The 27,354-nt window shown below is 44.4% G+C and overlaps 1 protein-coding gene across 1 annotated transcript in view; it reads left to right on the plus strand.

Annotated features, from left to right (window-relative positions):
• Positions 1-27,354, plus strand: part of CUNH16orf71 (chromosome unknown C16orf71 homolog) — a 94,700-nt gene that overhangs the window by 44,908 nt on the left and 22,438 nt on the right. The window contains exons 15-25 of the mRNA XM_027654892.1: positions 2,926-3,042; positions 5,430-5,574; positions 7,661-7,940; positions 11,241-11,347; positions 14,336-14,490; positions 15,787-15,931; positions 18,759-18,887; positions 20,438-20,632; positions 21,873-22,199; positions 23,891-23,953; positions 25,432-25,485. Of these exons, the coding sequence (XP_027510693.1) occupies positions 2,926-3,042; positions 5,430-5,574; positions 7,661-7,940; positions 11,241-11,347; positions 14,336-14,490; positions 15,787-15,931; positions 18,759-18,887; positions 20,438-20,632; positions 21,873-22,199; positions 23,891-23,953; positions 25,432-25,485 (1,717 nt within the window). The remainder of the gene's footprint in view (positions 1-2,925; positions 3,043-5,429; positions 5,575-7,660; positions 7,941-11,240; positions 11,348-14,335; positions 14,491-15,786; positions 15,932-18,758; positions 18,888-20,437; positions 20,633-21,872; positions 22,200-23,890; positions 23,954-25,431; positions 25,486-27,354) is intronic.

A 27,354-nucleotide genomic window follows, 5' to 3' on the forward strand; every position in this document is an offset into this window, starting at 1 on the left:
AAACTGGTGAATGTTCAATGTTAGTTAGGGTCCAAACTGGTCTTTTTCAGTGTTGTATGGTAGCAGATATTGTAATTTGGCACTCAAAAAAGAACAAAGATAATTGAAAAAAAGCAATAATACAAATGGGATGTTATGGACGTGCCTTCCCTTCCTGCTCTTCCTGATTGTGGCAGTTTGGATGGAGAGGATTTCAGTGCTGTAAGAAGCCCTGCAGACACATCAGGGCAATGGTCATGGTTCTGTGAGTCTGGGGTTTGAAACCTGTCATAAGTCAGAGTATCCCTGGGGCTGTGCAGCTGCCACTGGCTGATGTAGGGAACCTTCCTCCCTGGGATAATGCCTTTCCCATGAGATGTAAGGTTGTTACAGTGCTGAGTCTGCAGAGCCTCACAGGAGAGGTATTTCCAGGTAGTTATCCTCCTCTTTTCTTGTGGGGGAATCTCCTCCCACTGGGAGACAGGTCAGCACTCAGAGGTGATGGATCCGCTGGCCTGGGAGAGGCTTCCTCAAATGATGTGTTGGCACAGAAGTTTTACAGCTGGTGTGATGTTGTTGGAGGTGTGAGAGGAATGAGCCCTGAGGTGAAACCAATACAGTTCTCACACCTACACTCTTGTGGAACATTAAAAGTAGCACTAAAGTATCATAAATAGTGTGGAATTTGCCAGTTATTTCAGTGACTGTAAGGTCCTGCAACTGCCTGTGGAAGGTTGCTCTGTGTTACGTGTTAAACAGGGCTCATCTCAGTATTATAATGACTGACTTGATGCAATTCTCTCCTACGTGCACAGGGAAAGTGACTTTCTCCCTAGTTTTCCTGCTCATGGATAGAAAAGCTATGCCAGGAGTTTGCCACTGGCGCATTTTAGCCAGACTGGACAAAGCAGGGCCCTCATACCACGGCCATCTGTCTGTTCCCAACTCATGAGGAGAAGAACTTTCTAGGAGAACTAAGACTTTTCAAACTTCATTTTCTGCTGCTTTGTGAACTCACATTCAGGTTGGTTGTTAGAAAACAGAATCTGACTGATCTCAGTAACAATTTCCCACAGGTGTGAATTCCCAGGTGTGGCCAGATCCCTGCTCTGGCAAGGAGGGAGGCTGGCCTGGGATCACCCTCATCCACAGCTTACACCGTGGTCCTTCCTGAAGGGCAGATTTTACCTTGGATTTCCCCGTGTGTCCTGACTGGGGCTGGATGATTACCTTGAAGGTTTCTATGGAAATAGGGGCTGGTGTTGGTTTGACCACATTTGTCTCTTCTCTCTCTTGAAAGTTCTCTCTTGAAAGTTCAGAGATGTGAGGGTTTTTTTAAGGAATAACTTGAATAAATAGAAGACTGGGGTCTTGCTGCATTCCTCTTTTGTACGTTGGGAATACTGTTCCAGTGTTGCACGTGGGAGCTGACATCTTACATTGGAAACAGAGGTGATCTTCTGTCTCCTTGAATGCCCTTTCCCTCTGATGATCTTTTCCACAGCAACCAAGTGTAATTGCACCAGTGGAAGCAGGAGAGTGATGAATTGCAGGACAGAATGGACAAAGCCACTGAGAGATGCCAAAGCTCTGAGTTTGGGGCAGTTGATTTGATTGAAAAGCATGAAAAGTGAAATCCCCGGTTCTGCTTTTAGGCAAATATCTTATGAAATGCAGGAAATAGAGGAAAGAGACACCATAAAAGGTTACTGAAGTGGAAAGGCAGTTGTCAGAGGGGTTTTAATATTCCGATTAATTTGATTTTCTGGTTGTTATTTTTATAACATTTGTAGAATGCTGTGAAGTGCCTGTCGTAGGCCAAGCGGCACACACAGAATCTCTCAGGTGATTACACAATTAATCAGCATTATATGTACCTCAGAATGCACAATGGATGCTTCTCCATGCACTGATAGCCCATTTTCTCTCCATAATAAAAGTCCTGATGAGACCATGTTGAAAAGTAATTTCTTTTTCTGCTTTTTGGAAAGGTCAGTCCACATGAGATGAGGACAAATTAACGACTGCTGTAAATCAGAGGAGAGTCTTTAAAAGTGAAGCCTCACCTGAGCCTGTGTCTCAAAAGTGACAATTTTTTTTCACTCTTGGAATGAATCCTGCCCACTCTGAACTCTGCCTAAATGCATCTGTGTTTCTGGAATCTTCAGTATCAATTCTTCCCAAGCCAGAACTTGACAAACATGACTTTCAAAAGTTCTTTGTCCCTGGACTGTGGCCTTGCTTACTGAGCATCCAGTCACAGCACATTCTCATGAGTGACACATCCTTACACTTGCACTTGTACAAGTTGCTTGCTTGGCTGCCCGGAAAAATGTATGAGAAACAAAATAAGGTGCTGAGCTGGGAAATGCTGCACTGCGACCTAAATGGCAGCTTTTTGCCTCTCCCTGGGTATGTGACACAGTAAGTCTCACAGATATGTGTCACTTGTGGTGACATGAGTGCAGGAGAAATGTCCTATTTTGGTTACAGGCATGTAAAAGTTCATGAAATTTCTTCCCTACCCTTCCATTTGATTAGTTAATTGGAGCATTGCTTTCACAAAGCCCTTTTCTGCTGAGTGCTCAGCACAGTCGTGGAGAATCGAGGGCTCTGCTCAGATCTGTCTGCTATGGATGGAACTCCTGGTGATACCTGTGGGTGTTCTGTGTGCTGGGGAGTCTCTGGGTTGGACACTGGGAATGCTCAGGCTCTCCTTGGGAAGCGGTTGCAGATTCATATTCTTGGGATATCACTTAATTGGAGCAAGAGGAACGGTTGTAAGAAAGCAAATGATATATTAACAACATTGGACTAACGAGTTTAACCCACCCACGTGCATCCTTGGGTGGTCTCTAGCCATAAAATACTCTGTTTTTCCAAGCCCTTTCAATTTTGAGAGGCCAAGGTAACATGCAAGTGAGAGATGTCCTTTGTGTGTTTCAGGCAGCAGAGAAGGTGTTTGTGGTGCCAAATGGATTTTACTGGCAGACAGTTGAAAGTGGTGACAAATACTTCCCTGACAGCAGTGCCATGGAGGCCTGCAGAGATACAGACACTGAGGTAAAGAACAGCAAGCACACCACTCCTTCCTGACTTGTGGGATGATGTGGAACACTGAGAGACAATTAGGTGACCTGGAATATTTCAGTCTTGAGGTTTGGTATAAATACTGATCTTGAAGTATTTTTCACTCAGACCTAAATGTACCAGCCAAGTGTTTCATGTCATCAGTATTGATGTGCTGATTGCTCTGAGCCACAGGAGATTAAACTTTGAAATCTGTGGGTTGAGGAAATTGCTACCAACCAGGTGCAAATCAGTAACAGTAGACAAAATTTTGATAACCTGAAACCACTTGACTGTAAGCCAGCATACAGCACATCTTTGATTAAACTCAGGCTCAGAAAAATTCAAGGAAATTTCTGAAGGTTCTGGTACTACCTGACTTACAGTAACTCTGTGTATTGTATGAACAAGTAGGAAGTAATTCTACTTGTTTTACTCCAGGAGAAGAGAAGGTTAAGGTGGCTTAAATTAGCTCATGTTTCCATCTGTTTAGGAGTGCCTATCAAAATGTATGGGACCTACTCCTGTGTAAAGTAATTTGTAATGAGAAGAGCAGAGCAGGTCCAGCAGCAGTAACCAGAGCCAGCCAAGAGTCATGGAAACACACAATGGTTTGGGTTGGAAGGCACCTTAAAAGTGCCTCCTTTCTGTTAAGGGTGGAATGTCACAAGCTCATCTCATTCCACCCCCTGCCATGGGCAGGGACACCTTCCACTAGCCCAGGTTGCTCCAAGCCCCGTCCAACCTGGCCTTGGACACTTCCAGGGATCCAGGGGCAACCACAGCTTCTCTGGTCAACCTGTGCCAGGGCCTCACCACCCTCACAGGGAAGAATTTCTTCCCAATATCCCATCTAACCCTGCCCTCTGGCAGTGGGAAGCCATTCCCCCTTGTCCTGTCCCTCCATCCCTTGTCCCCAGTCCCTCTCCAGCTCTCCTGGACCCCTTTGGGCCCTGGAAGGGGCTCTCAGGTCTCCCTGGAGCCTTCTCTTCTCCAGGTGAACCCCCCCAGCTCTCCCAGCCTGGCTCCAGAGCAGAGGGGCTCCAGCCCTTGGAACAACTCCCTGGCTTCCTCTGGACTTGCTCCAGCAGGTCAGAATCTTTCTTACCTTGCTGGCCTCAGAACTGGACACAGTATCCAGGTGGAAATCCTCAGTGACAAGGCCAAACCAGGAAATCCATGGGTTTGGACAGTGGTCAGAATTGGTGACATCCAAGACTGGGCCAGGCCCACCTCAACAAAGCTCTGCCAGAGAGAAAAGCCAAGTTCCAGGCCCCCAAAAAGAGGGGAGATGGGCACTTCCTGAGGTTCCCTGATGCTGGATGGCTGCGTTATCACAGCTGGCCCCAAGCCCAGGCAGATAAGCTCCAGGGACTCTGAGCAGATACAGAAAATACTCCCTTCCTGGCTGCTGTGAGTACTGGGTTGATATCTGGAAAGCTTGAGCTTAACAAACATAAAGAAATAGAACTTTTATTCCTAATTAGCCCACTTTTATATGATTTGAGTAAATTTATATCTCCATTTAGTGTGCTGGTATGAGCCTCACAATGTCTTTACGGGGGAGTAGCATTTAATTTCAAGTGTCCAGTACTGATGAATTCATTTGGCATTTGCTGCAGCTGTAAACCTTGATCTGGGCAAATCCTCGTGCTGCTCTGCATCCAGGAGAACCGTGCCCAGATTTGGGGCCAGTGCAATCAGCTTGTGTGACCTACAGCAAAACAGTCTGTTATCCACAGCACCACACCATTCCCTCTTTTAAAGCACTTGCTTTTTAAAACAATTCATTTCTCTGATGGGAAAGTAATAATAATTTGCTTCCCTTTTGGGTATAGACGTTCAGAACGTGTTGGTGTGTGTCTTCCTACGTGCCAGAATGGGCTGAATTGGATTAGTCTGGTAGAGAAGACTTCAAAATGTAAATTTGGGAGAGTACCAGTCATGTGTTTGCCTTTTGATCTTTTTTTTTAATGTTGATTATGTCACTTTTATAGGTATAAAGAAACAACCAGTTAGTCTATTATTATTTAATCATCTAGAAAGATGGGCAAATGGTAGTACACAGAGTTAAACAGCAGAGGTGATGTGCTTTGGTCTCTGCCCCAGTTTTTTACTAGTAGGTTTACGTGACAAAAGGCACAATTATATCAACAGAAATAGATTAAATTAGAATTATCATTGATAGTTGTGATTCAGTCCAAAGCTAAGAGCCTTCTTGTGAACTGCACACAAACATAAACCAGAACCAAGCCTCTTTGTAGCTCCTGGAGTGTAGATCCACCCTGGGAACCAAAGGTGAGCAGAAGGGATGCAACTGCGAGGTTGTTGAAGGCTTGGAAGCGTTTGCCTCATTTTTCCAACGTGCTCCTTCTGCTCAGGTTGCCATGGTGCTGCTGTTTGAGAGGCTCCTCCAAAGTCCCCTGGCTGCCCATCACCTGCTGCAGCTGCTGCTCAGCTCTGGCCTGGATGTCTGTGGCCTCCGCCTGCTCTATCCCCAGCAGGATGTGCTGCTCTCCAGCTCAGGTGAGCTCTGCTTTTCCTTCAGATCCTGTGATGATGCTGAAGGGAAGACAAAGATCTGTAAATCTGAGGTGAAGGGTGATGTGGTGCTGTGGGCACAGGCAGAGGGTGTCAGATTTGCTTTATAAGTCCCTATATCTTTCCCAAAAGAAATTATACAATATCTTGGGCTGTTTCTTTCCTTCTGTTCCCAGTGTTGAATATCCACGATTTGAATTTTTAACCCTTGATACATTTTTGTGTCTCAGACTTTAGTTGTTCCTTTGCAGCAAGCTCTCCCAAACTGCAGTGCTCTAAGCTCCAGGGTTAGAATCATGTGAGTTAAATATAATAATTTAGTTCCCCGCTATGTTGCTGAAGGTTTTAGCTGCAGAAAATCCTGCCTTCCTCTTCCACAATTCCCCCATCTCATTGACTCTGGGACTTCACAAGCATGGGCAAAGTACTGATCTAGTTGTCCTGTAATTGCATTGGCTGATAAAACATCAACAAAATGTCATATTGTTTAATAGAATCCCATGATAGAATCCCATCTGAGATGGGAGACCAACAAGATAAGGTAGATAAAAATGATCTGGGTCTCTGAACTCAAATCACAAAGACACCAATGTGTCACATATTGGCATGTTACACTCAAGTCTTTATTTTTTCCCATTTGAGAAACAGAGATGATGAAACCTGTCTTAAAGCATTATGGAATATTATTAGTTGCTAATGCAACATAATTCCAGAGCAACAGGTGTTGCATTAGCTGCAAAGTTTAGAGATTGCCTCTGTAAAATAGCCTGGCTTGTGCTTTCTTTTAAACCAGGCAGTTCTCCTGGAAGGTTTGTGTGTGACACCACCTCATACAGACAGTCTGTTTCCCATGGGAAAGGTATAGGCAGGCTGAAAGTGAGGGAAATGGGTTTGCTTTTCCTCTGGCAGAAGGTGAGTGAAGACCAGCTTCATCAGAGAAAATTCTCCAGTCTCCCTGCTCCCTTTTTGCATTTGGAAGCAAGAGGAGCAGACTGCCTTAGGAATGGGATTGCAGTTCTCTCGGGGCTGTACACATAATACATTCCTAGTGAGAGCTGGAGAAATGAAGGAGGACTCCAGAAATGAATAAGGAAACCATAAAATCACCAGTCATTAGGAGCTGACAGGCAGCAGATCTGCTTCAATGCTCTATACCAGGCAGTATTATTTAAGAACATTTTGTATGAAGAGACAATTCATTTGAGCTGAGAACTGCTGGGTGAGTTTGTAAATTAGACTTTTACCCATTTGAAAACTTGAAAATTATTATTTTAAGTATTTACAGCCAGTTGCTTCATCATCTACCTGCTCCAGAGACTTATTGTTCTGGTTTCTGATTCTTATGCAAGAAATTATGTCTTTGAATATACTTTTAAACCTAAGGGAAGCCTTGCTGCTTTTTCTAACAGCTGCAGTAAGAACTGCAGAGAAGCCAAATTTGTTTTTTCTGGGATTACTTCCTGGACCCAGCTATGCTGGGAGACATGGGAAAAGGTTTGCCAGAGACATGGGGAAGAGTTGATGCAGCTGATCTTACAGCATTGTACAAAATCTGGTTTTGATGCAGAGGGAAATAATGTAGAAAAGAAGTCTTCAAATTTCTAGTTTGTGATCCCTTTCAAAAACATCCCTTTCCACAGGACCTGCTTCTTGTCCTGTCTCTACTTCAATCCCCAGCCTTGTTTGTGGTTGTGAACAACAGACTGCACAGGAACCTAAAGTGCTGAATTTGGGTTGGAAAAGACCTTGAAGACTGTCTAGTTCCAACCCCCTGCCATGGGCAGGGACACTTCCAGTGTATCACCTGCTCTGTAATCACTAACCCTGTGCTCACACCTTTCCACAGCAAATATGAGGCCACCAACTCCTCTGTCTTCAATAGAGCACCTTGACTAATCTCAGATTTAGCATTAGGTAAAAATGTGCATGTGCTGCCAGCATATGAGCCACAGGGCAGGTAAGCAGGTGGTTCCCCTTTTGAGGTCTGGCTATGACAGAGCACTTGAGTGGGATGAATGACCTTGGGGCTGGTTGTTCCATGTTTTACTCACACATATGTTTGTTTCCACAGAAAAGCTGCCTTCTGCCTATACCTCAGAGCTTGGCAACGTGCCACCAGTGCTGGCACTGTGTGTGAGAGGGCCTAAAGCACGTGGCACCTTGCAGGACATCGTGGGGCCATCTGACCCATGGCTGGCCAGAGTGACAGACTGTGGTTCCATCAATGCCATCTACGGCGAGAGCCAAGAGGAGCCTCTCATGTACCTGCCCTGCCTGGACAGCCACATGCACAGGGAGCTGTGCCTCTGGTTTGGAGGAAGGGCTGCTGGGATCCTGCACCTGCCTTCCAGGTGATGGTCTGATGGTCTGGAAGTGTTGTTCCCACAGGCAGTGTGTTCTTTACATGTCAGCCTTCTGCTAAAGGTCTGGGGAACAGGAGTGCAGGGTGGAAGGAATCCATCTACTTTTGTGTTTCCAAACCAGTTATACAGTCTGCAAAAGTCCTCCTCTTTTCTGCACCAGATCACAGAATCAAAGACTATGCTGAGTTGGAAGGGACCCATCAGGATCATTGAGTCCAACTCCTGCTCCTGGACAGACACCCCAACAATCCCCCCCTGTCCCTGAGAGCGTTGTCCAAATGCTCCTGGAGATCTGGCAGCCTTGGGGCTGTGCCCACTGCCCTGGGGAGCCTGGTCAGTGCCCAGCCACCCTCTGGGGGAAGAACCTCTTTCTGAGAGCCATCCTAAACCTCTCCTGACACAACTTCAGGCTGTTCCCACAGGTCCTAGGTGTGTCAGGTGTGGGACACATGATTGCTTTCCATCCCCTGTTCCCTGGTAGCGAGGCCAGTAATTCATGCACTTGCAGCAAGATTTGGAGACTTGGTGCTGCAGAAGGAGTTCCCTTTTCCTAGGAAACCTACTCTAGCTTTGCCCTATGTCCCTCCATATCAACTGATAAGGGGCTTCAGAGGGAAAAGGTTCTTTGGAGGATGGTGACAGATGTGTGTGAAAATGAAGGGTGGCTTATAAACCTTTAGCTGTCAGCACAAGGAATGCAATTTAGGAAGTGATGGCATAACTGTAGGGTTCCAAAGAGTGCTAGGCACAAGTGAGGTTCAGGACTCTGGAATGTCGTGCTTGGATGGGTCTGGGAATGGCTTTCAAGCATCCATTATTCCATCATGCAGCCCTGATCATCCCTGTGCTGCTGTGCAGTGCTGCAGGGAGGGGCCTGCAGCTCCCAAAGGCTCACTTTGGCTCTCCTGGACAGAAATGGCTTTACTGAGTGGTTTTTAATCTGAAAGTTTTTAACACTGACAAAATACCTGCTGTTGGCATCACCCAACAGAGCAGAGGGGGGTGGGGGAAAGGGGAGGACAGGGAGAAAAGCTTGAGCAGCTCTGTGAAGTGACACTCAGCAGCCCTTGCACACCATCTGCACCCAGACTCCCTTGCACTCCTTATCAACACTCTCTTTCCCAAATCTCTCTGCAGCTTTTCCTTGATGGAGATGAGTACTTTCTATGGCACAAAACAATCTCTTCCCTTCCTGACAATCTTGCAGCTTCCCAGACAGAGGCTCAGACCTGAGGGCCCAGGGAGCACATTTAATCCTGTGTGTGAACACAGGGCTCTGCTGTGCTCAGAGGGCCCTTTCCTGCTTGTTAGGGCAGTGGAGGTGGGAAAGGGTGTGGGACACAAGTCCTGTGAGGAGCAGCTGGGGAGCTCAGCGTGGAGAAAAGGAGGCTCAGGGGGGACCTTCTCACTCTCTGCAACTCCCTGACAGGAGGGGGGAGCCGAGGGGGTGTCGGGCTCTGCTCCCAGGGAACAAGGGGCAGGAGGAGAGGAAACAGCCTCAAATTTATGCCAGGGGAGGTTCAGGTTGGATATTGAGGAAAATTTCTTCACTGAAAGGGTGGTGAAACCCTGGCACAGCTGCCCAGGGCAGTGGTGGAGTCACTGCCCCAAAAGTGTTCAAAAAGAGAGTAGATGTGGCCCTTCATAATGCAGATTAGTGGGCATAGTGGTGTTCAGTTAAAGTTTGGGCTTGATGATCTTGGAGATCTTATCTAACCTTAAGGATTCTATGATTCTATAAAATCAAACTGCAGCTCTCCTCTCCCTGGTGTCACGTCTGTGCCACAGGCCTGTGTAAGCACACGGGATGCAGCCTCTGCACCGGGGTTTTTGGCTTGTGGGCATTTCCTTTTAGCATTGCTGAACAAATGATGCTGTGGTGAAACTGCTGCAGAAAGCTCAGACAAGTCCCTGCACCTGCAGGTTCTGGACAGGCTCTCAGGATCCTGGCTGCTCCTGGGGGCAGTGTGGCACAGTGGCTGTGGCAGCAGGCTGGGGGGGAGATCAGCTGCAGTGCTGGCAGTGCTTTCTGCAGAGTGGCAAAGCTCAGCCACGTGGAACTAACCTGGTGCTGGGGAGGGATTGTGTGTCAGAGTTCAGCTCTGCTTGGCCATCAACAGCCACTCTCATAATTTTTATTTTTAAGATGGGGGAAAAAAATCAATGTGGCAAAATTTTAAAATTTACTTTGATTTATTACTTGGCATATGTACTATATATATTAATAATATATACTATTATATAAATTTATTATTAATAATTAATATTACAGCTTTGTATATACATTTATGTGTAAACAGATATATAATTTCTATTTATAAATTTACAATTTACATCTAAAGATTATGTATCTTATAAATTTACTATAAATATATAAATATGCAGTATTATATGAATTTATCATTATACCAATTAATATATATGTGATATATTATTATTTAGTTTATTTATTATTTGGTTTTTATTTCTGTTTATTTTGTTTGTTTGTTTATTTTTCCTCTTACAAAGATGATGAGTTCTGCTCCTGTGGTATAACTTAGTCTGGAGCGGCACTACATTCTAAATAATACACTTGTCTTTCTCCTAACGCTGGTAATTTGGTCCACTGGGAGACAGGAATACAAACTGCAGCTCAGCTGGCCCTTTGGAGATTATCCTTGCAGATGCCATGGGCTCCTGGGAGTGAGCGAGCAGGATGTGTTCCAGAGATACATTGCAGCCAGCTCGGAAGGGCTGAGGCAGGTTTGCCTGAGCAGCCTGTGCTCACAGTCCCAGCCAAACTGTTCCCAGACAGTCCCTGGCTTCCAAACCACACCTTCTGTTCACCCTGCCCTGATCTGGGCCTTCTGGATATGCAGAGAAGTTGCAGAGGTTTCCCTGGCACATCTCTGCCAGACTCGATCGTGCTTGTTGCCTAACATGAACCTTCCAAACTGCTTAAACTCAGGCTAAAGAACCCAATGTGAACAGCAACTATGATTTGTCTGTGGGTGGGAATAGCTCTGGTAGTGCAGCCTAACATATTTATTGATTCCCAGATTTCTTTGCCAAGCTGGCTACTTTGCATTAGCTACTTTTAATTGAACACAGAGAGCCTCGGGGAGTAATATAAAAATGTTCAGTCAGAGAGACCTCAGTGCAGCTCATGTCAGGGACAAGGGATTGAAATGGCTTTTTCAGTAAAGCAGTTCTACCAGAGAAGCTTCTGTGACCCTGGATTTGTTGCAGAAAGTATATTTGAGTCAGAATCTGGTGTAACAGCTTTTAATATTTATCATTTTTCTGTAGCTCTCAGGGTCCTTCATCAACTGGGACAGAAGCAGATGAAGAAAAGATTGATCTCCAGAGCATGATGCTGCCTCGACATCCAGCCATGCTTGTCTCAACTACCAAAGGTCAGCGTTAGATTCATCTGGAGGTTTCGTGGTTCTTCTTCACTGACAATGTCACTTTACCCCAGCCCACCTGTCTCAGGAAATTCTGCTTCCCTGGATTGCTCAGGGCTGTGACCTGGCCAGTTCTAGAGCCAGCCATGAATTTCTAGTGGAACATTTTTTCTACGATGAAGTGGCAGAGAAGTGTTACACATCAAACTTCTCCTGGAGGCAGCTGGTGGAGTCCTCCAGGCTGCTTAGATGTCACTGAAGGGGGGGAAAAAAGAAGCAAAAAACCAGTGCACAGGAAATCTCTGCACAGAGGGGCCTATTCATCAGAGAAATAGTGAAGGCCTAACAGAATCCTTAAATTGCTTGTTTATCTGATCAGAGATCATCTGTCTCTCCTGGTGAAGAGCTGAATATAATCATCAGGGGAATTAAATGGTTAAGGCTTCATTCAGGGCAGGACTGACCACACAGGTCAGAAAGGGGAGCAGTGCATTAAGCTGATTCCACTCAAATACCCCTTTTTCCTTTGTAGGAGTTTTCTTCTCTTCTGAATTGGTACCTAACTAACAGCAGGCTGTGTCCAAGGGACACCTGCCAAGGCCTTACGTGGCTAAGAAGGATCCTGTTGGTGTTGGGTTACCTGCTGTAAAGGCCAATGTGCTGACATACTTCTGCCTGGCACAGCAGATCTGGGGTGCAAGGGATTTTTGGACAATGTTTAGAGCATTGGTGGCTGGTTTCTGCTCCCACAGTTGATAGTTTCACAGGAATGGAACCTGAGGGGAGCAGAAGGTCAGCAGCTGTCAGGGAGAAGGTGGCAGAAGGGAGGCAGGATTGAAGTGACATAGAAAGAAAGCATGGGAAATTACATTGCCAAAGGAAAAAAATCCATGAGAAAAGGATGAGAGCATAAGCAAAAAGACGAAAGGAACACAAAGTGACAGAGGGTGATGGGAGGAAAATGGAGAAGGGAGAAAGCAAAAAAACCAAGTCTCAGTTTTGAAATACTCTTTGATACAACAGCGCATGTTAACTCAGGTACTTTGGCAGCCAGCCATTGGCTCTGTTATTTGGGATTGGGATTGATGGCAGCTGGTGGCTACTGATGGAATGAGTCACATCTTCTGCCTCCCCTTCCTTTTATGGCCATTAATGATTCACAGTTGCTGTGGGCTGCTGAGTTACACCACACCACGTTCCATGTATATTTGGGCTCAGGAAGTCACTGTTGAGCTTCATTCCTAAGATAGCTGGATCATGGCTCTCGGAAGGGAAGCTGCAAATCTGGTCTGGCAGCAGACACTCTGTGGGGTTTTAAGGAAAGGAAACATTCACTAAATCCTTCCCTCAGGGTTCCAGCAGCTTCTCTTGGAAACAGGAATATTTACCCATGCAGAGCAGATGTACTGCATCTCCCACCAGGTAGATCTGCCCCTTCTCAGTAATCCAAGTTTTAGTCACCCTAGCAGGTATTTTTGTTGATTTGAGTTTTTTATATGCAAGAAATGTTTTTTAGAACTGTTGTCAACTAGAAAGGAACCAAAATTTTACCACCCATAACCCTGTATTTTGACAGTTCTCATATAATGAATGTCTGGCTTAAAGTCAGTGGTAAAGCCAAACAGAAATTTTAGGCAAAGAAACACCCTGCCTTTCCTATCTTTAGTGCCAAACACAAGGTTTCTCTTAGTGCTAAACACAAGGTTTTGGTGCTGTTGCTTTGAACTACCAGTCTGAGCCTTGGTCAGATTCTTGGGAGGGTGGTTATTCATACCACAAAATCTAAAATAAAAAGAAATAGTCACTGTCCTACCCCCCAAAACAAGCGTAATTAGGACACAGAGACTGAAATCCTCCAATCTCATATCACCTGATTAGAGCTAAGAGAAATTAATGGGGCAGTGTAGAAGAAACCCATGTAGAAGTGGCACTGAGGCTTTGTCCTCAGAAGTCACTCTTGGAAGGTTATGGAGATGTGAATGTACATTGTGAGGGATAAAAAGCTGTGTTAGAGCTAGGTAGGTGTGATAATGAAAGTGATGGTAAAAACAGCCAAAATAAGATTAGAATGAAGCAAAGGTAGATCAGAAACTTCAAGGAAAAGTGTTGAGCTTGTCTTGTAGTGCCTAAGATGGGGCTTGGACTGCTCAGGAGGTCTTGTAGTCTCTTTTTCCTGGTCTTGCCCATAGCATGTGTTGGCAGAGAGCTTGGGATTCAACTTACAAAACAGGAGTCTAAAACCCAAGGTTCTAACCCAATGGAACTTTATCTACTGGGGTGAGGGGTACAAGGAGAACTCAAGCAGCCAGACCCAGTGGATGAGGATCAGGTAGGACAGAGCAGGTTGGTACCACTACCATGATGACCAAGGAACCTCTGAGGCCCCAGATGGTTCCAAACCGAAGAGTGAGGTGAAATCATGATCACAGGCTGGTCCAAAGCTTCAGGAGACTGTACCACAAGGCAGGTTCTGGGGTGAAGGTTAGAGACAGGAGTAAAGCAGGGACAAGAGGAAGCAGGAGGTGGTGCTGAGCAGGATTGCAGAAGCAGCTACAGGCTGGGGCCACCAGCTACAGCAGAGAGGAATGACCAGGGCTGCTTCATGCACTTCATAGTGGAGAAACTGTTCAAGAACAAGCTGTTCTTGTTGACTTTGGTTACTCATCGTGTGGCCAGGCTTATCAGGCCCCAGTCCCCCCAGGGGTGACACACTGCCTGCATGTGAGCTGAGCCACATACCCCCCAGACCTGATGAGACAGGCTATCTGGAGTGTATGATTCATAAAGAAATTACTGATGCCATAAGCTTTTCCATCCTAGGGTGGCCCTGGCTTGCAGTCATTATGAGCTGGATATAGCAAATAAACTGTAAAACACAGTGTCACCATTTGGGATGTGCTTCAAGCTGGAACCACCCACTGTGAGAGCTGCCTTGCACTGGTACCACAGCTTCTGTGACAATAACACACTGCTTTCCTTACCCTCTCTTTGCTGTAGGGGACATCATTTTGATGGTGTCGCCTGTGGTGTCTCCTTGTGCCTATGGAAGGGTGATGTCTGTCTGTGCTCGTCGGGGGTTTGTCCTGCAAGGCCTCAGGCAGCTGCAGCTCTCACCTCAGCAAGGCCTTGTGCTGAGCATGACAACAAGGCAGGTACTGGACAGAACACAGCGAGTTGTATACCCTGTTACCCCTTGGTCTGGAACTAATTATGCCAATGCTCCTCTAGTAAGTGCTCCAAGGACTCCCATTCCCTCTTTCCCAGCTATGCAGCACTCGTGTTCTCCCTGTTCCTGGGAGCAGCACTCGGGTTGCTTTCAGTGCTGCCTTTTCTCTAGTAGGAAAAATCCCACCAGGCCTTGGCCTCTCACTAGGAACAGGAGTGTAAATTCATCATTGGGCCTCCTCCTACTAAAACAAATATGAATTTTGCCATTGATCTCAGAAAAGCAAGTAGCCCCATGAACCAAAATAACACTCTCTGATCTGCAAAGGTGTGTTCAGGAGACAATCTTCACTAACAGACTGATATTTGGTGCTGTACTTCACAGTCCATCGGGGCCTTTCAGCAGGAAGTCCCCTAGTTCAATGCACTCCAAATGCGTTGCAAAAAGAGCTTTCCTGTTATCAAAACTAACTTTTTTTTTTTCTTTGAACCTCTTTCTAACATGGCGATAGATTTGAGTTAAAATGCAGTTGGCATTTTGACAAGTCAGCCTAAGGAAACAGCAATAATCATAAATGCAAGATTGCAGTCAAACTTAACGTGTACAAGAAGTCCAGTGCTGCACTTTGTACATTATAAATCACACAGAAATCTTATGGCACCTTCTCTCACAAAGGAGCAGATCCCTGACTTCAAATTATCATGCTGAGCATTGTTTGCTATGTCAGTCAGCAAATACATCATTTTGCAAATTAAACTGTACAAATCCCCTCTTTTCTGCTTAAGCCTAAGGAATAATAATGTCCCTGGCCATGATATTTTTTAGGATGAATATAACCTATTTTTGCAATACCACAGACCAAATAACCAGGTGTTTGGAGCATGATCCTGAGTGGCCATTAAGAAGTTAACAGCAGCAGCTATTGCTCCAATGTGCTGTTTGGAGCTAAAATTTCTGAAAATCATCCCTTCATTTGGGACTCAGGATCATTTTTGTATGAGTGACTTAAAGTGGTACCACATTTCAGCTCTGTTACCACTGTTGTGGTTTTGGCCCAGCCCAGTTCCAGGGCAGAATGTTTTTATGTAAAGCCTCTTCCCTGAGGTTTAAATTAAGTTTCTCTGCCTCATGAATAGGTGATGCATGAACACCTAGATATTGAAAATTCCTATTCCTCAGTGTTGAGCTGTATCTTGTTATGCCATCACAATTTATCTATTTGCTGGAGTGCCATAGTAATTACATCTGGATTTAGCAGTCTAACTTGCCCTCATTATTTCAGATTGCTGTATTTTGCCCTGGAAAGAGTTCAAGCTCACCTTATAGTCCTGCAAGGGGAAAACTCCCAGCTGAACCACGGGGGCACTGCCTCGTTTTGTTGCTGAGGAAGGAGAATGCAAGTCATCACATTCCTGCCCTGGTGAAAGGTAATGCTTTCCCTGCCCACCAGCCTGGGGGAAGGAGGTTTGCATTTCACTGTGTGAGCTAAACATTAGCAGTCTGACCACAGCTGTCACAGTGCAGGGAAGAGTTATGGAGAATATCAAGGCCTGCTAGTTTTCTGTACGTTTCCCCAGACCAAGGTGTGAATCAGTCACGACTACCCATTCAACAGAGCAGGCTGATCTTTGCCAGGTGTTTAATCTGTAGCACTGGAGTCCTCTTGTACTTAGAATCACTGAGTAGCTCCTTTTGGAAAGGACCTCAGAGGGTCTCATCCAACTTCCTGCTCAGTACAGCATCAGCAGTGAATTCCAATCAGGATGCTCAGAGGGTTTTCCTGTCAGATCTTGAAAATCTGCAAGGCTCCCCTGCCTTTCTGGGGCTTTGTTCCAATGCTGGGCCATCCTTATGGGAACTGTTTTTTCTTTATGTCAAGTTGAGCCTCCCCTGCTTGAATTTGTGAGCCTTGTCTCCATACACCTCCGTACTGGGCCTGACTTGGTCATCTCACACACATGGCACGTGGTGTGGGATTCTTGGGATTGTCCTGTGCAGTTGGACTTCCAGGAGCTGGACTTCCAGGAGTTGGACTTCGATGATTCTTGTGGGTCCCTTCCAGCTCAGGACTTTCTATGATTATATGACCTCAACAACCTCCTCTCAGATATTCTTATTGCATACAGAGGTAGGATAGCCAAAATGCAGATGTGCCACTGAGCCTGAGGGCAGCATCTGATCCTACCAATACCAGCTCCAAGTCCTGCATACTTATGACTTCCAAGGACCTGAAAGGTTACTCATTTTGTATTTAGGGACTGCCAAAAACAGTCAAGTTCCTGCCCCAAATCTTCTTACTTGAATGAAACAGTGCTGAGGCTCCGGCTCAGGAAAAACATGATTTGGTTTTCTTAAGGGTGAGTTGACATTGGTCTCAAGTGGGGAAGATCAGAGTGATCAGGAGGGAACAGAAATCCTGCCCTGCCCGGCTCTTCCCAAGTAGGGAGTCCCTGTGACTGACCCCTCCATTAACACCACCACATATAGCCCATGAGGAGGACATTCATCCACAGCCCAGTCACTTCCTTTAATCTGTCCATTTGAGAGGTTTGCAAAAAAAATGGCAATTCAAAAAGTCCTGGGCTTTTTCTCCTGAGACTATCACAGACTGTTCTGAAAACAAGTGCAGACACAGAGGATTAATCATGGCAGAATAATTAGAGCCCTGTGTCACCTGCTGCCTCTACACCCAAAGGAAGTTGCTTATTAAAAAGTACAGTTTCTGCTCCTTTTCTCAGTGCCACAGAGGATGTTTACAGTGTTGATGTTTTGCACAGGGAAATTTCCACTGGAAATCTATAGGTGGGACTGGAACAAAGCACAGTCTGGAAAGGTAAAATGTTTTCCCTCATTGTAGAGAACTCAAGAGTTTTTTTCCTTTGTTTCTAGACAGATTTTGCAAAATGCCTCTTTCCATGTGTTCTGTACTCTTTGCATCAGTCCTGTGGTTCAGAACTGACCCAGAGAGTTACCTTAGTCCATGTTCCAGAGCCCTGGAGAGGGGAAGCTAACACTCTTGCCACACAAGCTTTGGTTTGGCCTCTGGGAAGTGAAGAATAGCACTAGGATTTGATTAGGATAAATAGCTCACTAAGAAGTTTTGCATTTATAATCAGTACCCCTGAAAAGCAGTTACCCCTTTTAGATCTTGAACACTGTTTAATTTTCAGAGCAAGGAAAAGCTCAACAATTATTCCTGAAATAGAGCAGATAAATAGGTGGTTTTGGGTAAGGATCTCTGTCTTGAGGATCAAACACTATATATTTATGTCCAAGCTTTACTTTTTGCCATGCCCTGAGTTTGAACAAAAAGCAGGTAATGCTGTGACAGTGATGGCACATTTTTGGTTCCTCATGCCTGCTGAATTTTGAGAAGCAGAGGTGATTGTCAGTGGCACATCTGACACCTGAGCTTTGCCATCAGCCTCCAGCACCAATAATCCATTTCTCATGTTCCACTAGAGTGAATTTTTGACAGCCTTGTACGGTAGAAAGCAATCAAATGTGTACAAAGTAATTTTAAAAATAACAAGCCTTTAAAACTGTGGTCTGAAATATTATTACAGAAGGTTGAACTAATTGTTGTGGAAGTGTAGCATATGCCAGCCCCTTAATGCACTGCCTGTGTGCAGCCCAGCTCTTTGGAGCAGCAATGAAGCTGAGAGATTACTGGGTTTAAGCACTTAGTGTCTGTGAAAGTGGTGTGGAATCAGATATTTTCCAGGCTGGGAGTTACACGAGCAGAACATGATGTCTCTGTTCAGGTCTGAAACCCCATGTGGTGCCTGTGGGATGCAGGACGTTGGCCTCGTGCCTTGGGGTGTCAGACACCTTGAGAGCTTCCACATGAGAGCTTAGCTCACATTTTTGACTCTTCCTAGTGGATACCAACTTATTTAAGATATTTATTCCAATTCAGCTGTGTGGCAGTGTCTGTGCATTTGTTGCACGTTCACATCAGGATTTAGAAGGTGATAGAAACAACTGGGGTGCTGCTCCCAAAGCAGAGGTGTCTCCAGAGAAAGCTGTGGCCCAGCCTCAATTTTCAACAACTACTTGCCCCACTGATGTGATTAATGTGATTTGAGGGAGAGGAGATGGTTCAGTTGCATTTCATGTCTCGGGTAAGCTCAGCATGACCCACATTAACGTCTCGGTAATGGAACTGTGTTCATATGAATCAAACATTTGACAGCAGAGGGTTTTCATGTCAGAGCTCTGGATCCCTCATGTTTGCTGCTGTTCCCTGCACAGGGCTGATGGATGAGCTGGCAAAGCCAGGCCTTGGCAGTGGGCAGAGCAGCCCCCCTGTGACTATTGGCCTGGATGCCTCTGTCTGCTTCCACGTGGCTCCGTACGCCGAGACCTCGCTGCAGGCCCTGGGTAGGTCAGAGCTGTGGGAAATGCATTGTCCTGGCTTTTAATGGATCACAGACTCAGAGAATGGTTTGGGTTGGAAGGGACCTTGGAGACCACCCTGTTCCACCCCCTGCCATGGGCAGGGGCACCTTCTGCTAGACCAGGTTGCTCCAAGCCCCGTCCTTGGACACTTCCAGGGATGTGCCAGGTGTTACAACATTATTAAGGCATTTTCCTGCATAAAACCATTAGGAATATGCTTTTTGTATATAATAGCTCATTTACTGTTCTGCTGTCCATCAATCATGGTAATGCTCATTTGGCTGCATTCTGCTGCTAGGTAATGAATGGAAGAATCAATAGAAAAGCAAAATGAAAATACTTTTTAAGTTAATTAAAAAGACATGCAAAAAGTAATTATTTAAATGTGACATGATAACATCCAATTAAGCCTTAATTAATATATTTAGTTAAAAGATTAATATCCAGTCTATTGATATTTATTGCCATAGTTTCAAGAGAAGTCAAAATATTAAAATGAGATAAATCAGTGGTTATGTGTAAAACTGGAATGTGCTGAAGTGATAAATGCTTTACTTTTTCTGTAGGTGCAGAAAAGGCACTTTTCAATTTCATTTTACTCAGATATTCTTAATTTCAGTTTATACAGTTGAATTCACTTTAGTAACTCATTCATTCAAAGCTGGGAAATTGATAGGATTTGAAACAGCAAGGAAATGGATTTTCTGCTTTAAAGCTGTGACTCACATGGGTGGGAGAGTCTTAAACTTACTAGTTCTGTGCACTTGAAGGTCCTGGTAACCAGATGTTTATTTCACTAACTACAGGTTTCTTGCATGTTAAGCAGGTTCTAATAGATTTATTTAATTAAATTATTTCAATTTTTGGATGTCAGGACTTTTAGTTGAAATATGTTACTTTCTAAAACTGAATTAGTACTAAATCATAAGGAAAAATAATCAGCAAATGCATGTTATTCACCATTCTCTAGCATTATGAAATGTTAAGGTATAGGAATAACTAAGTAAATAAATATTTATCAATACAATAGTTTTAATAATTAGGTAGTGAAACAGTATGGAATCAAACACAGGCTATACCATTCCCAACAGGATCGTGGATACAAGCATGGTGTTGCAGCAGCCCCCAAATTAGCTCTCAGTTGTGTGCCCTGTAATCTCCTTGAAAGCAAAATGAAGTATTGATTTCACATGAAGTCAAACACCAGTTATCAATCCAAAATTGATGCCTTCAGTCACTTTGGTGTAGATCTGCTTAAGGATGTGAATAAGGATATCAAAATTACATGTGAATATATTTAATATACATGGCAAAATGTAATTTCAGGGAATGAATGGGACTAATTAGTGGGGGTTTGCTGTGATAACACTCCTCATGCAGGAACCTTTTCCTGACCATGCTGAGCTGCAGCATGAGGAGACAGTGAAACACTGGCCTTTGCTTGGTTGAGGATTAATTCCTTCACAGTAAAAAAGACCTGAGGTTTGTTTTTGTGGGGTAACAGTTTTGATTTTGATCATCTCCCTGGATAGGAGGAAACCTCAGTGCAGTTCCAGAGCCCCACAACATTCCTCTGGATTTTTTCTGCCACCGAACGTGCGCTGCTGATCCTGGGATGGAGCAAGTTGTGACGCTGACAGTGGTTGGAATGGAGGCCATGAAAAGTGCTGGAGAGCTCCTTCACCAGATCCTGTTTCCTGAGCTTAACAACCAGCCTCGGAGTGCAGGTGATCCCAGCTCTTGGGGAGGGCTGGGGAACTTGGTCAGGGAAGTTTATCCTGGCCAGCTGCTTTTATCACAGCAGGAACATCACGGAAAATGTGGTGAGTGGAAGAAGAACAGGTTTCTTTGTTCACCTGCCTAAAGAGCTGAAGAATTTGTTATGACTTGTTATGGGCAAGGCCACATTTCATATCACAAACAGCTCAGGTGGCCATAACTTTCTTCACAGATTGTCAAATTAGCTTAAAGATGTGCTTAGAATTATTAAGCTTTTATATAATTCAGAGCATTACATCTCTCCCTAAGTACTGGAAGATCAGGCAACTGTAACTGGGGCACAGCAACAGGAATTTGGAAGTCACAGCCTCTGTTCTGTCCTCTGACATCCTTTGTGAGCAGAACCAAGACACTTCACTGCTTCACGCTTCAATTCCTCATGCACAGGAGGAAAACCAATGCCATCCCCATGTTAAATGCTCACACATGCATGAAGAGGGCTGTAAAGCCCTAGGCAGGATGATGATTTTATATAATTTCATGATGCAGGTTGCACTGAAGTGTAATAATACAGGAAGTGTATGCATGAAGGGCAGAAGTCTGCCCCTGTCTTACACTGTGTCGCATCCAACTCCTAAAACTATGCTGAAATAGTACTTGAAATACTACTGAGTAAGTTCTGTGCATGAGACCCCAGCTGACAGAAACTTCCAGCATTCATGGATTGAGTCCCTAAATATTTTGCTACATTGCAGTAAGACTACTTTACAAACACAACAACATTTAAACTAGAGACAAGTCAGCATTCTGTTGTAGTTTATTACTATAATGAACATTGCTTGAAGTGGAATGTTATGAGAGGTGCTAAAGGATCTATAATTATGGATTATGCTGTGCCAAGCCACATGTATTCTCGGGGATTCCCTTTCAACTCTTCTCCATTAGCTGTGCTCTCTAATCTAAATCATGGTATTTGCTCCCTGTGGCTCCCTGTTGATTTCCCAGATAGCCCATTCTTTCTTTTCAATGTAATGTTATTTCCTAGCATTTGTATCTTGTGGGTTTTCCCAGTATGTTCCTATATCTGCATTACAGTCCATTCTGGGTGGGTGGTGGTGAAGCAGCTTTGGAACTTGTCTAGTGAAAAAAATCACTGTGAAGTCAGAACATTTGTCTCCAAAAGCAAACAGAGCTCCCATGAAACACTTGCTGCTGTCTGATGCTGAACACTTTTCTCTTGACTTGCAGAAGAGCCTGGGTCAGGATTTGAGCTCCTAGGCCTGAAGTGGTTGCCCCACCTCACTCGATGGCAGGCCAGAGAAATAACCCCCTTTGAGGCTGGAGATACTCAGTGGCAGAGGAGCCTGGATACACTGATGTCCAGCCCCGTCCTCGTGTGTGCGTTCCGGGGGATCGATGCCTACGAAACTCTTGCAGGTGTCTTGGAGGGATTAACACAGTGTAGGGAGAAGCTCACCACGAGTGGAAGTCTCCCACAGGCAGTAATGGCCTTGACTCCAGAGGTGACATTCAGACAAGCCATCCTCTTCTTCACAGAGGCTGATTTTGTAACCGGTAAGACATGTTGTTACTATTTGTTATCCTCAGGGATAAGGTGTCTGGGAATTGAGTGAACTTGGACAAAGGAATCCAATGCTATGGGTTTTCTCAGGCACAGAAAAACTTAATAGTTTGGAGCTAAATTCTGTACTTGGCTGAATTATGATGAAGGCTATGAAATCAGCAGGAGCCAGCTGAGAGCATCTGCTAGTTGGCTTATTAAATGAATGTGGCTCTGCCTGGCCTGGTGCCCTTTCTGAAGATCTTGAGGTCCTCCATAAGTACTGATAGATATCAGAGCAGTTGGCAGGACCAGTAAATAACACCATGCATTTTACATTTCTATAGCAGAGAAACTGAAGAACAGGGCCAAGACCTTTTCCACCTAAAGAGGACACTGACTGTGGTGCCAAACTTGTTGGGGCCTGATGCCTCGGCCTTGCCCTGTACTCAGGGAGATGAAGGTGTGACCGATCTGCAGGAGCTGAAGAAAACAGATTTCTTGAGAATTTCTTTTTATCCTCGACAAAAATGAGCAGAGGAATGGAGACATTTATTGTCAGAAGCTTCTCAGGCTTCAGTGATACGTGCCAGCATCGATCTTTCAGCACAGTAGACTTGCTCCTGTACCAGGAGATGTATAGCCATGCCTCTTAAAACTAAATCACTATGCAGACTGTGGGGTTATTGGTATTGGATGTTTTGGAGCAGCAGACTACAAGCTCCTGCTCTTTTCTTTTAATGTGAAATATTTTGCCATGTCACCTCCATTTTTGGGCTGCCTGACTCCTCGAGCCCAGAGATAAACAGCTCTGAGCCTGCCAACTTCTGAAGGTGTCCCTGCCCATGGCAGGGGGTTGGAACAAGATGGTCTTTAAGGTCCTTTCCAACCCAAACCATTCTGTGATTCTATGATTAGTCAGAAGCAGAGAGAAATCAAGATTGTGGTAACACCATGTATCAACTGCAGAGCAGTGACACAGTTCCATAAGTGCATTCGTGCTTTGAATTTATAGCTCTTCCTTTAGCTTTCCTTGGGGAAGAAAGGTCCTTTGTTGTCAACACAAACTTAGACACTTGTGTCAAACGCTCTGTGCCTGTGTAGTGTGGAGTAACAAATTGGCTGTGGGGAATAGAAAGAAGAAAATGTGATTTGTCTGGGAAAAGATCCTTAGCTTAGTCTCATAGAAAGTTGGATTTGTTAGTGATCTGTGGGAGTTCTATGTGAGATTGGTGAGCAAGAAGAGGAGTCCTCCAGAAATGGAGGCATCAGACATCCCAAATTAGTGTATAAACCAGTAAGAATTCATGCACTGCAGCCCTTGATTAAAGTCATCTTGAGATGAAAAGGCAGGATAAGAGGGAAGCAGAGCTGTGAGCTCAGTTTATTGAGGGAGGTTGTAATGGCAGTGCCAGCCTTTCCCACTGAAGCCACTGTCAGGAACAAAGGAGCACAGCTCAGGCATGACCTCCACACCCTGCACTATCTCTTTTATAGGATCATTACATTTTTCCTCTAGTTTTTATTGTTGTGGGAGGAATGGAGAGGTCTTTGTGCTGGAGAACAGATCTTTAATATTTTTGCAGCAGGTCAAATGTCTGCCTTTTCCCCTGCTAAATAAACTTACCTTTGTCACTCCTTACCCCCAGACAGTGAAGGTTTCCCATCTGTCAATCCATAAAAAAACATCTCCTTCCTTTTACAGATGCAGAACACCGCCCTGCCATGAAATACCTGCCACCACCTGGCAGGAGGTCCAGGGCTGAAGGTAAGACCAGAAATATGTACCAGTTGCCTCTTGGGTATGAACAAGTTAGCTTATGCTCTTAAATAGATTGAAGGAAACCATAACTGTCCTCTGTCAGAGCCATTAAAAGGGGATTAGTAAACCTTTGGTTAGACATCCTAATCCCAGGAAATTAGGCCCAGATGGGTCCACTTGGTGCTGGGAGAAGATGGACTGCCAGATCACCTTTCTCCTATGCAGTTCTGAGAGTGACCTGTCTAGGGTTGCTGTGGAAATTAGGCTGGAAGAGTAATTAATGCCTGCTTTTTAGCAGCCCTTTCCAGATGTTGATCTCAAAAAAAGATGAGTTGTATTATGTTTTAGAGAGGTGAAATGTCTTGATCACCGTTGCCCAAGTGAGTGACAAATCAGAGCAGAATGGGCATTCCCTGTCATGTACATCACAGTGCCACCCAGGTCACCGTGGAATTCACAGATCCTTTCAAATAACCCCAATCCTAAAGAAAAAAATTGGTACTGGGAGGATGGGAGCTAAAAAGTTACGAGGCAAGGACCTGGGAGCTGATTCCACCTATTCGTGCTCTTACTATTCCAGCAAAATAAACAACAACCATGTAGAAAGAGAAAGAAGTTTTATTAGAAGAAAAACGCTTTGGCTAGATACCTTCCAGATACGTTGTCCTGGGAAGTAGAAATACATGGATTTTGGACAGTAATAAATACCCAAAAAATGGTAATTTTTTTTCGATGAACAGATTGTAGTTTTCTGTTGTCACACTGGCTAAACTTGCCAGCCATTGGCAAAGGAAGTCTTTTATTAATCTGATGCAGGATTCTCCTCATTGTGCCCTAGATCTAGATAATTTCTCACTTCACATGAAGTGCCTTAATTTTCCTCACCTCTCCAGGTCACTGCAGGTTTTACATTAGACTGAAGGAAACATTTTTCTCTAGGCTTTTGTCCTCAGTTCTGACTCACCAGATCCTTTCACCCTGCTCTGCTCTCATGAAGAACCACTGGAGCAGTCGTTCCTGGCTGTTTGGGGAGTGTCAGTGAGGTTTTATCAGCAGAGCTGGGCTCAGTACTCAGAGTCCACAGCACTTCTTGGCTTCCAAGGGCACAGGAGAGGATATCAAACAGAACACCTGAGCTTCTGGGATTTACACTGGACACAAGGTTTCTAACTTGACTGTGGAGTACTGTGAGCACAAAGGTGGCTTAAAACCACTGTTAGCCACTCCCTGAAATCACAGAAAAGGTACCCAAGAACCCACAGGACCTGTACTTGCAGTCTTATTCAGCATGTGCCCTCGGGCTCAGTGAAGAAGGGTGGAAATGTGGCACTTCCCAGGGTGTCCCAGTACATCTGAAATCAAGCCATGCATGCCCCAGTATAACACTTCTGGCTGCATTATGTAGAAATGATGGCAACATCCTCCAGTTACTCTGCAGGAATGCACAGACCACTCACTCCAGTCTCTCTGCTTCTCTTTTTCAGTGGGTGAGAGCTGGAGAGGCCGTGCAGAGTCCCTGTTTGCCTACCTGCACACAGGTGAGAGAAGGGCAAATGGAAAAATGTCATTTGATAAGGACTTGGTGGAACTAACTCATCTGGGTGTACCAGCCCAAAATAAGCAACAGGATTATACCAACATTTTCCTGAGGCTGGAATATAGGCAGTGATAACCTCCCTTTCCTAAGCATGCCAGGAAATCTGGTACCTGCTTCTCTTGAGTTTACACTTATTTGAAGTCACATACCTGTCTGAAGTGTTGTATATAAATAGCATATAAGATAAACAGTATTTTTGATTTGAAATTAAAACCTATGTAATAATTTGGGGGGGGGGGGGGAATCACTGGCTCTGAGGAATGGATCTAAAAATATTAATATTAAAAAGTAGAAAAACGTAGTGAAGACCAGGAAACTGGGATGGCCACTGAACAACCAAACTGGAGATAGAAATCAGGCAGGTTTTAGGTTGCCAAACAGGTACCTCTGGTAATTCCAGATCAGCAGAAATTGTTGCAGTAGTTAGTGGTGTTTTGTCTAACTCTTGTCACTTATAATCACTGAGGAGAGGAAGCCAACCCTCAGTGACAAGGTGTCCCACCTCTTTTCAACACTTGTCTTTGACCAAACCAAGCTGGCAAAGTGATGTGAGACAAATCCCTCCTGAAGCACCTGAAGTCCATAAATACGCAGCAGGTAGTGATTCACATAAGCACAAGAATGTGAATATTTGCCAAAAAAACATAGCAGATGGTGAGTAAAAACATCTGGAGGCCAATGAGCACTTCCAGAACATTGAGATAGCCAAGGTGGATCCGAGCAGCTCAGCAGATCCAAGCAGCTTCCTGCACTTGCAGGCTGTTGCTATGGCATTTAAATCTTTCTGTTCAAGATGGCTGTGAAGAAAATAGCACATCCTTAATAGGAGGACTCCCTGCACGACAAGGGTTAGGTTTCCATCTCAAGTGGGAAGGCAGGAATCTTCCTTTATATTTTTAATCCTGTATTTCCCTGCCATGAATCTTGTTTCTTGCCACCTGAAAATAACAACATTCAATCACAGGTAGCCTTGTTGATGCTTTGCTGCATTGACATCTGTATAATGAGTAGTGGGGTGTACAGGAAACATAAAATTACATATTTTGTACACAGATAATCTTGGATCAGTTTTACCACCTGTCAGTTCCTTCGTGCTGATTGACATGGTTAAGCACCAGCAGTTCCTGGGGCCTCACAAACTGGTTCTGACCCAACAGTTGCCAATAAATCTTCAAGAGATGTTATTAGGATAAAATATTAACTATACTCCTAGTTGTAAGTACTTTAGCAAAACTAAAAGCTCGAAAATGCTGTCATTAAAAATGGAATTTATGTATTTTCTGCCTTTACATCCATTTTCTACCATCGGACAGAAAAGTTATCTTGGTCTGGTTTGTTTTCTGCTTCTCATAGTGCTGCAGCTCTGCTGGGAGAGCTTTGCCAGAAGCAGAAAGTTTTTGCTGAAATGTCAATTTTGGTAAACACAATTCTATTTATAATGGGTTTATGACATTAATAGGGACCTGTCAGGCTTGTTAGTGCCTCTCTGAAACAGAGCTCTAACCGAGATACAGAACACAGGGATAAGAATTTAATAGCTGCCTTAAGGATTACATCACATAATCTCTCCAGTTCACATGAAAAATGTAAAAGGGAATATTTTATCCCTCTTAAAACATTAATGTATAATAGAAAGGTTTGAGTCTTATCCTACAGACCTGCCACATAAACTTTTTGGACTTGGAGCAGATTTCCTGGGGGGAAAAAAATCTCCAAGCCTTAACTGGTTTAGATGTATTTTTAAACTAAAAATCCAACAAAAGAATAAATAAATAAATAAATAAATAAATAAATAAATAAATAAATAAAT

The sequence above is a fragment of the Corapipo altera genome, unplaced genomic scaffold (assembly GCF_003945725.1).
Source record: "Corapipo altera isolate COAL_440 unplaced genomic scaffold, ASM394572v1 98, whole genome shotgun sequence".
In the NCBI taxonomy this organism is placed as follows: Eukaryota; Metazoa; Chordata; class Aves; order Passeriformes; family Pipridae; genus Corapipo; species Corapipo altera.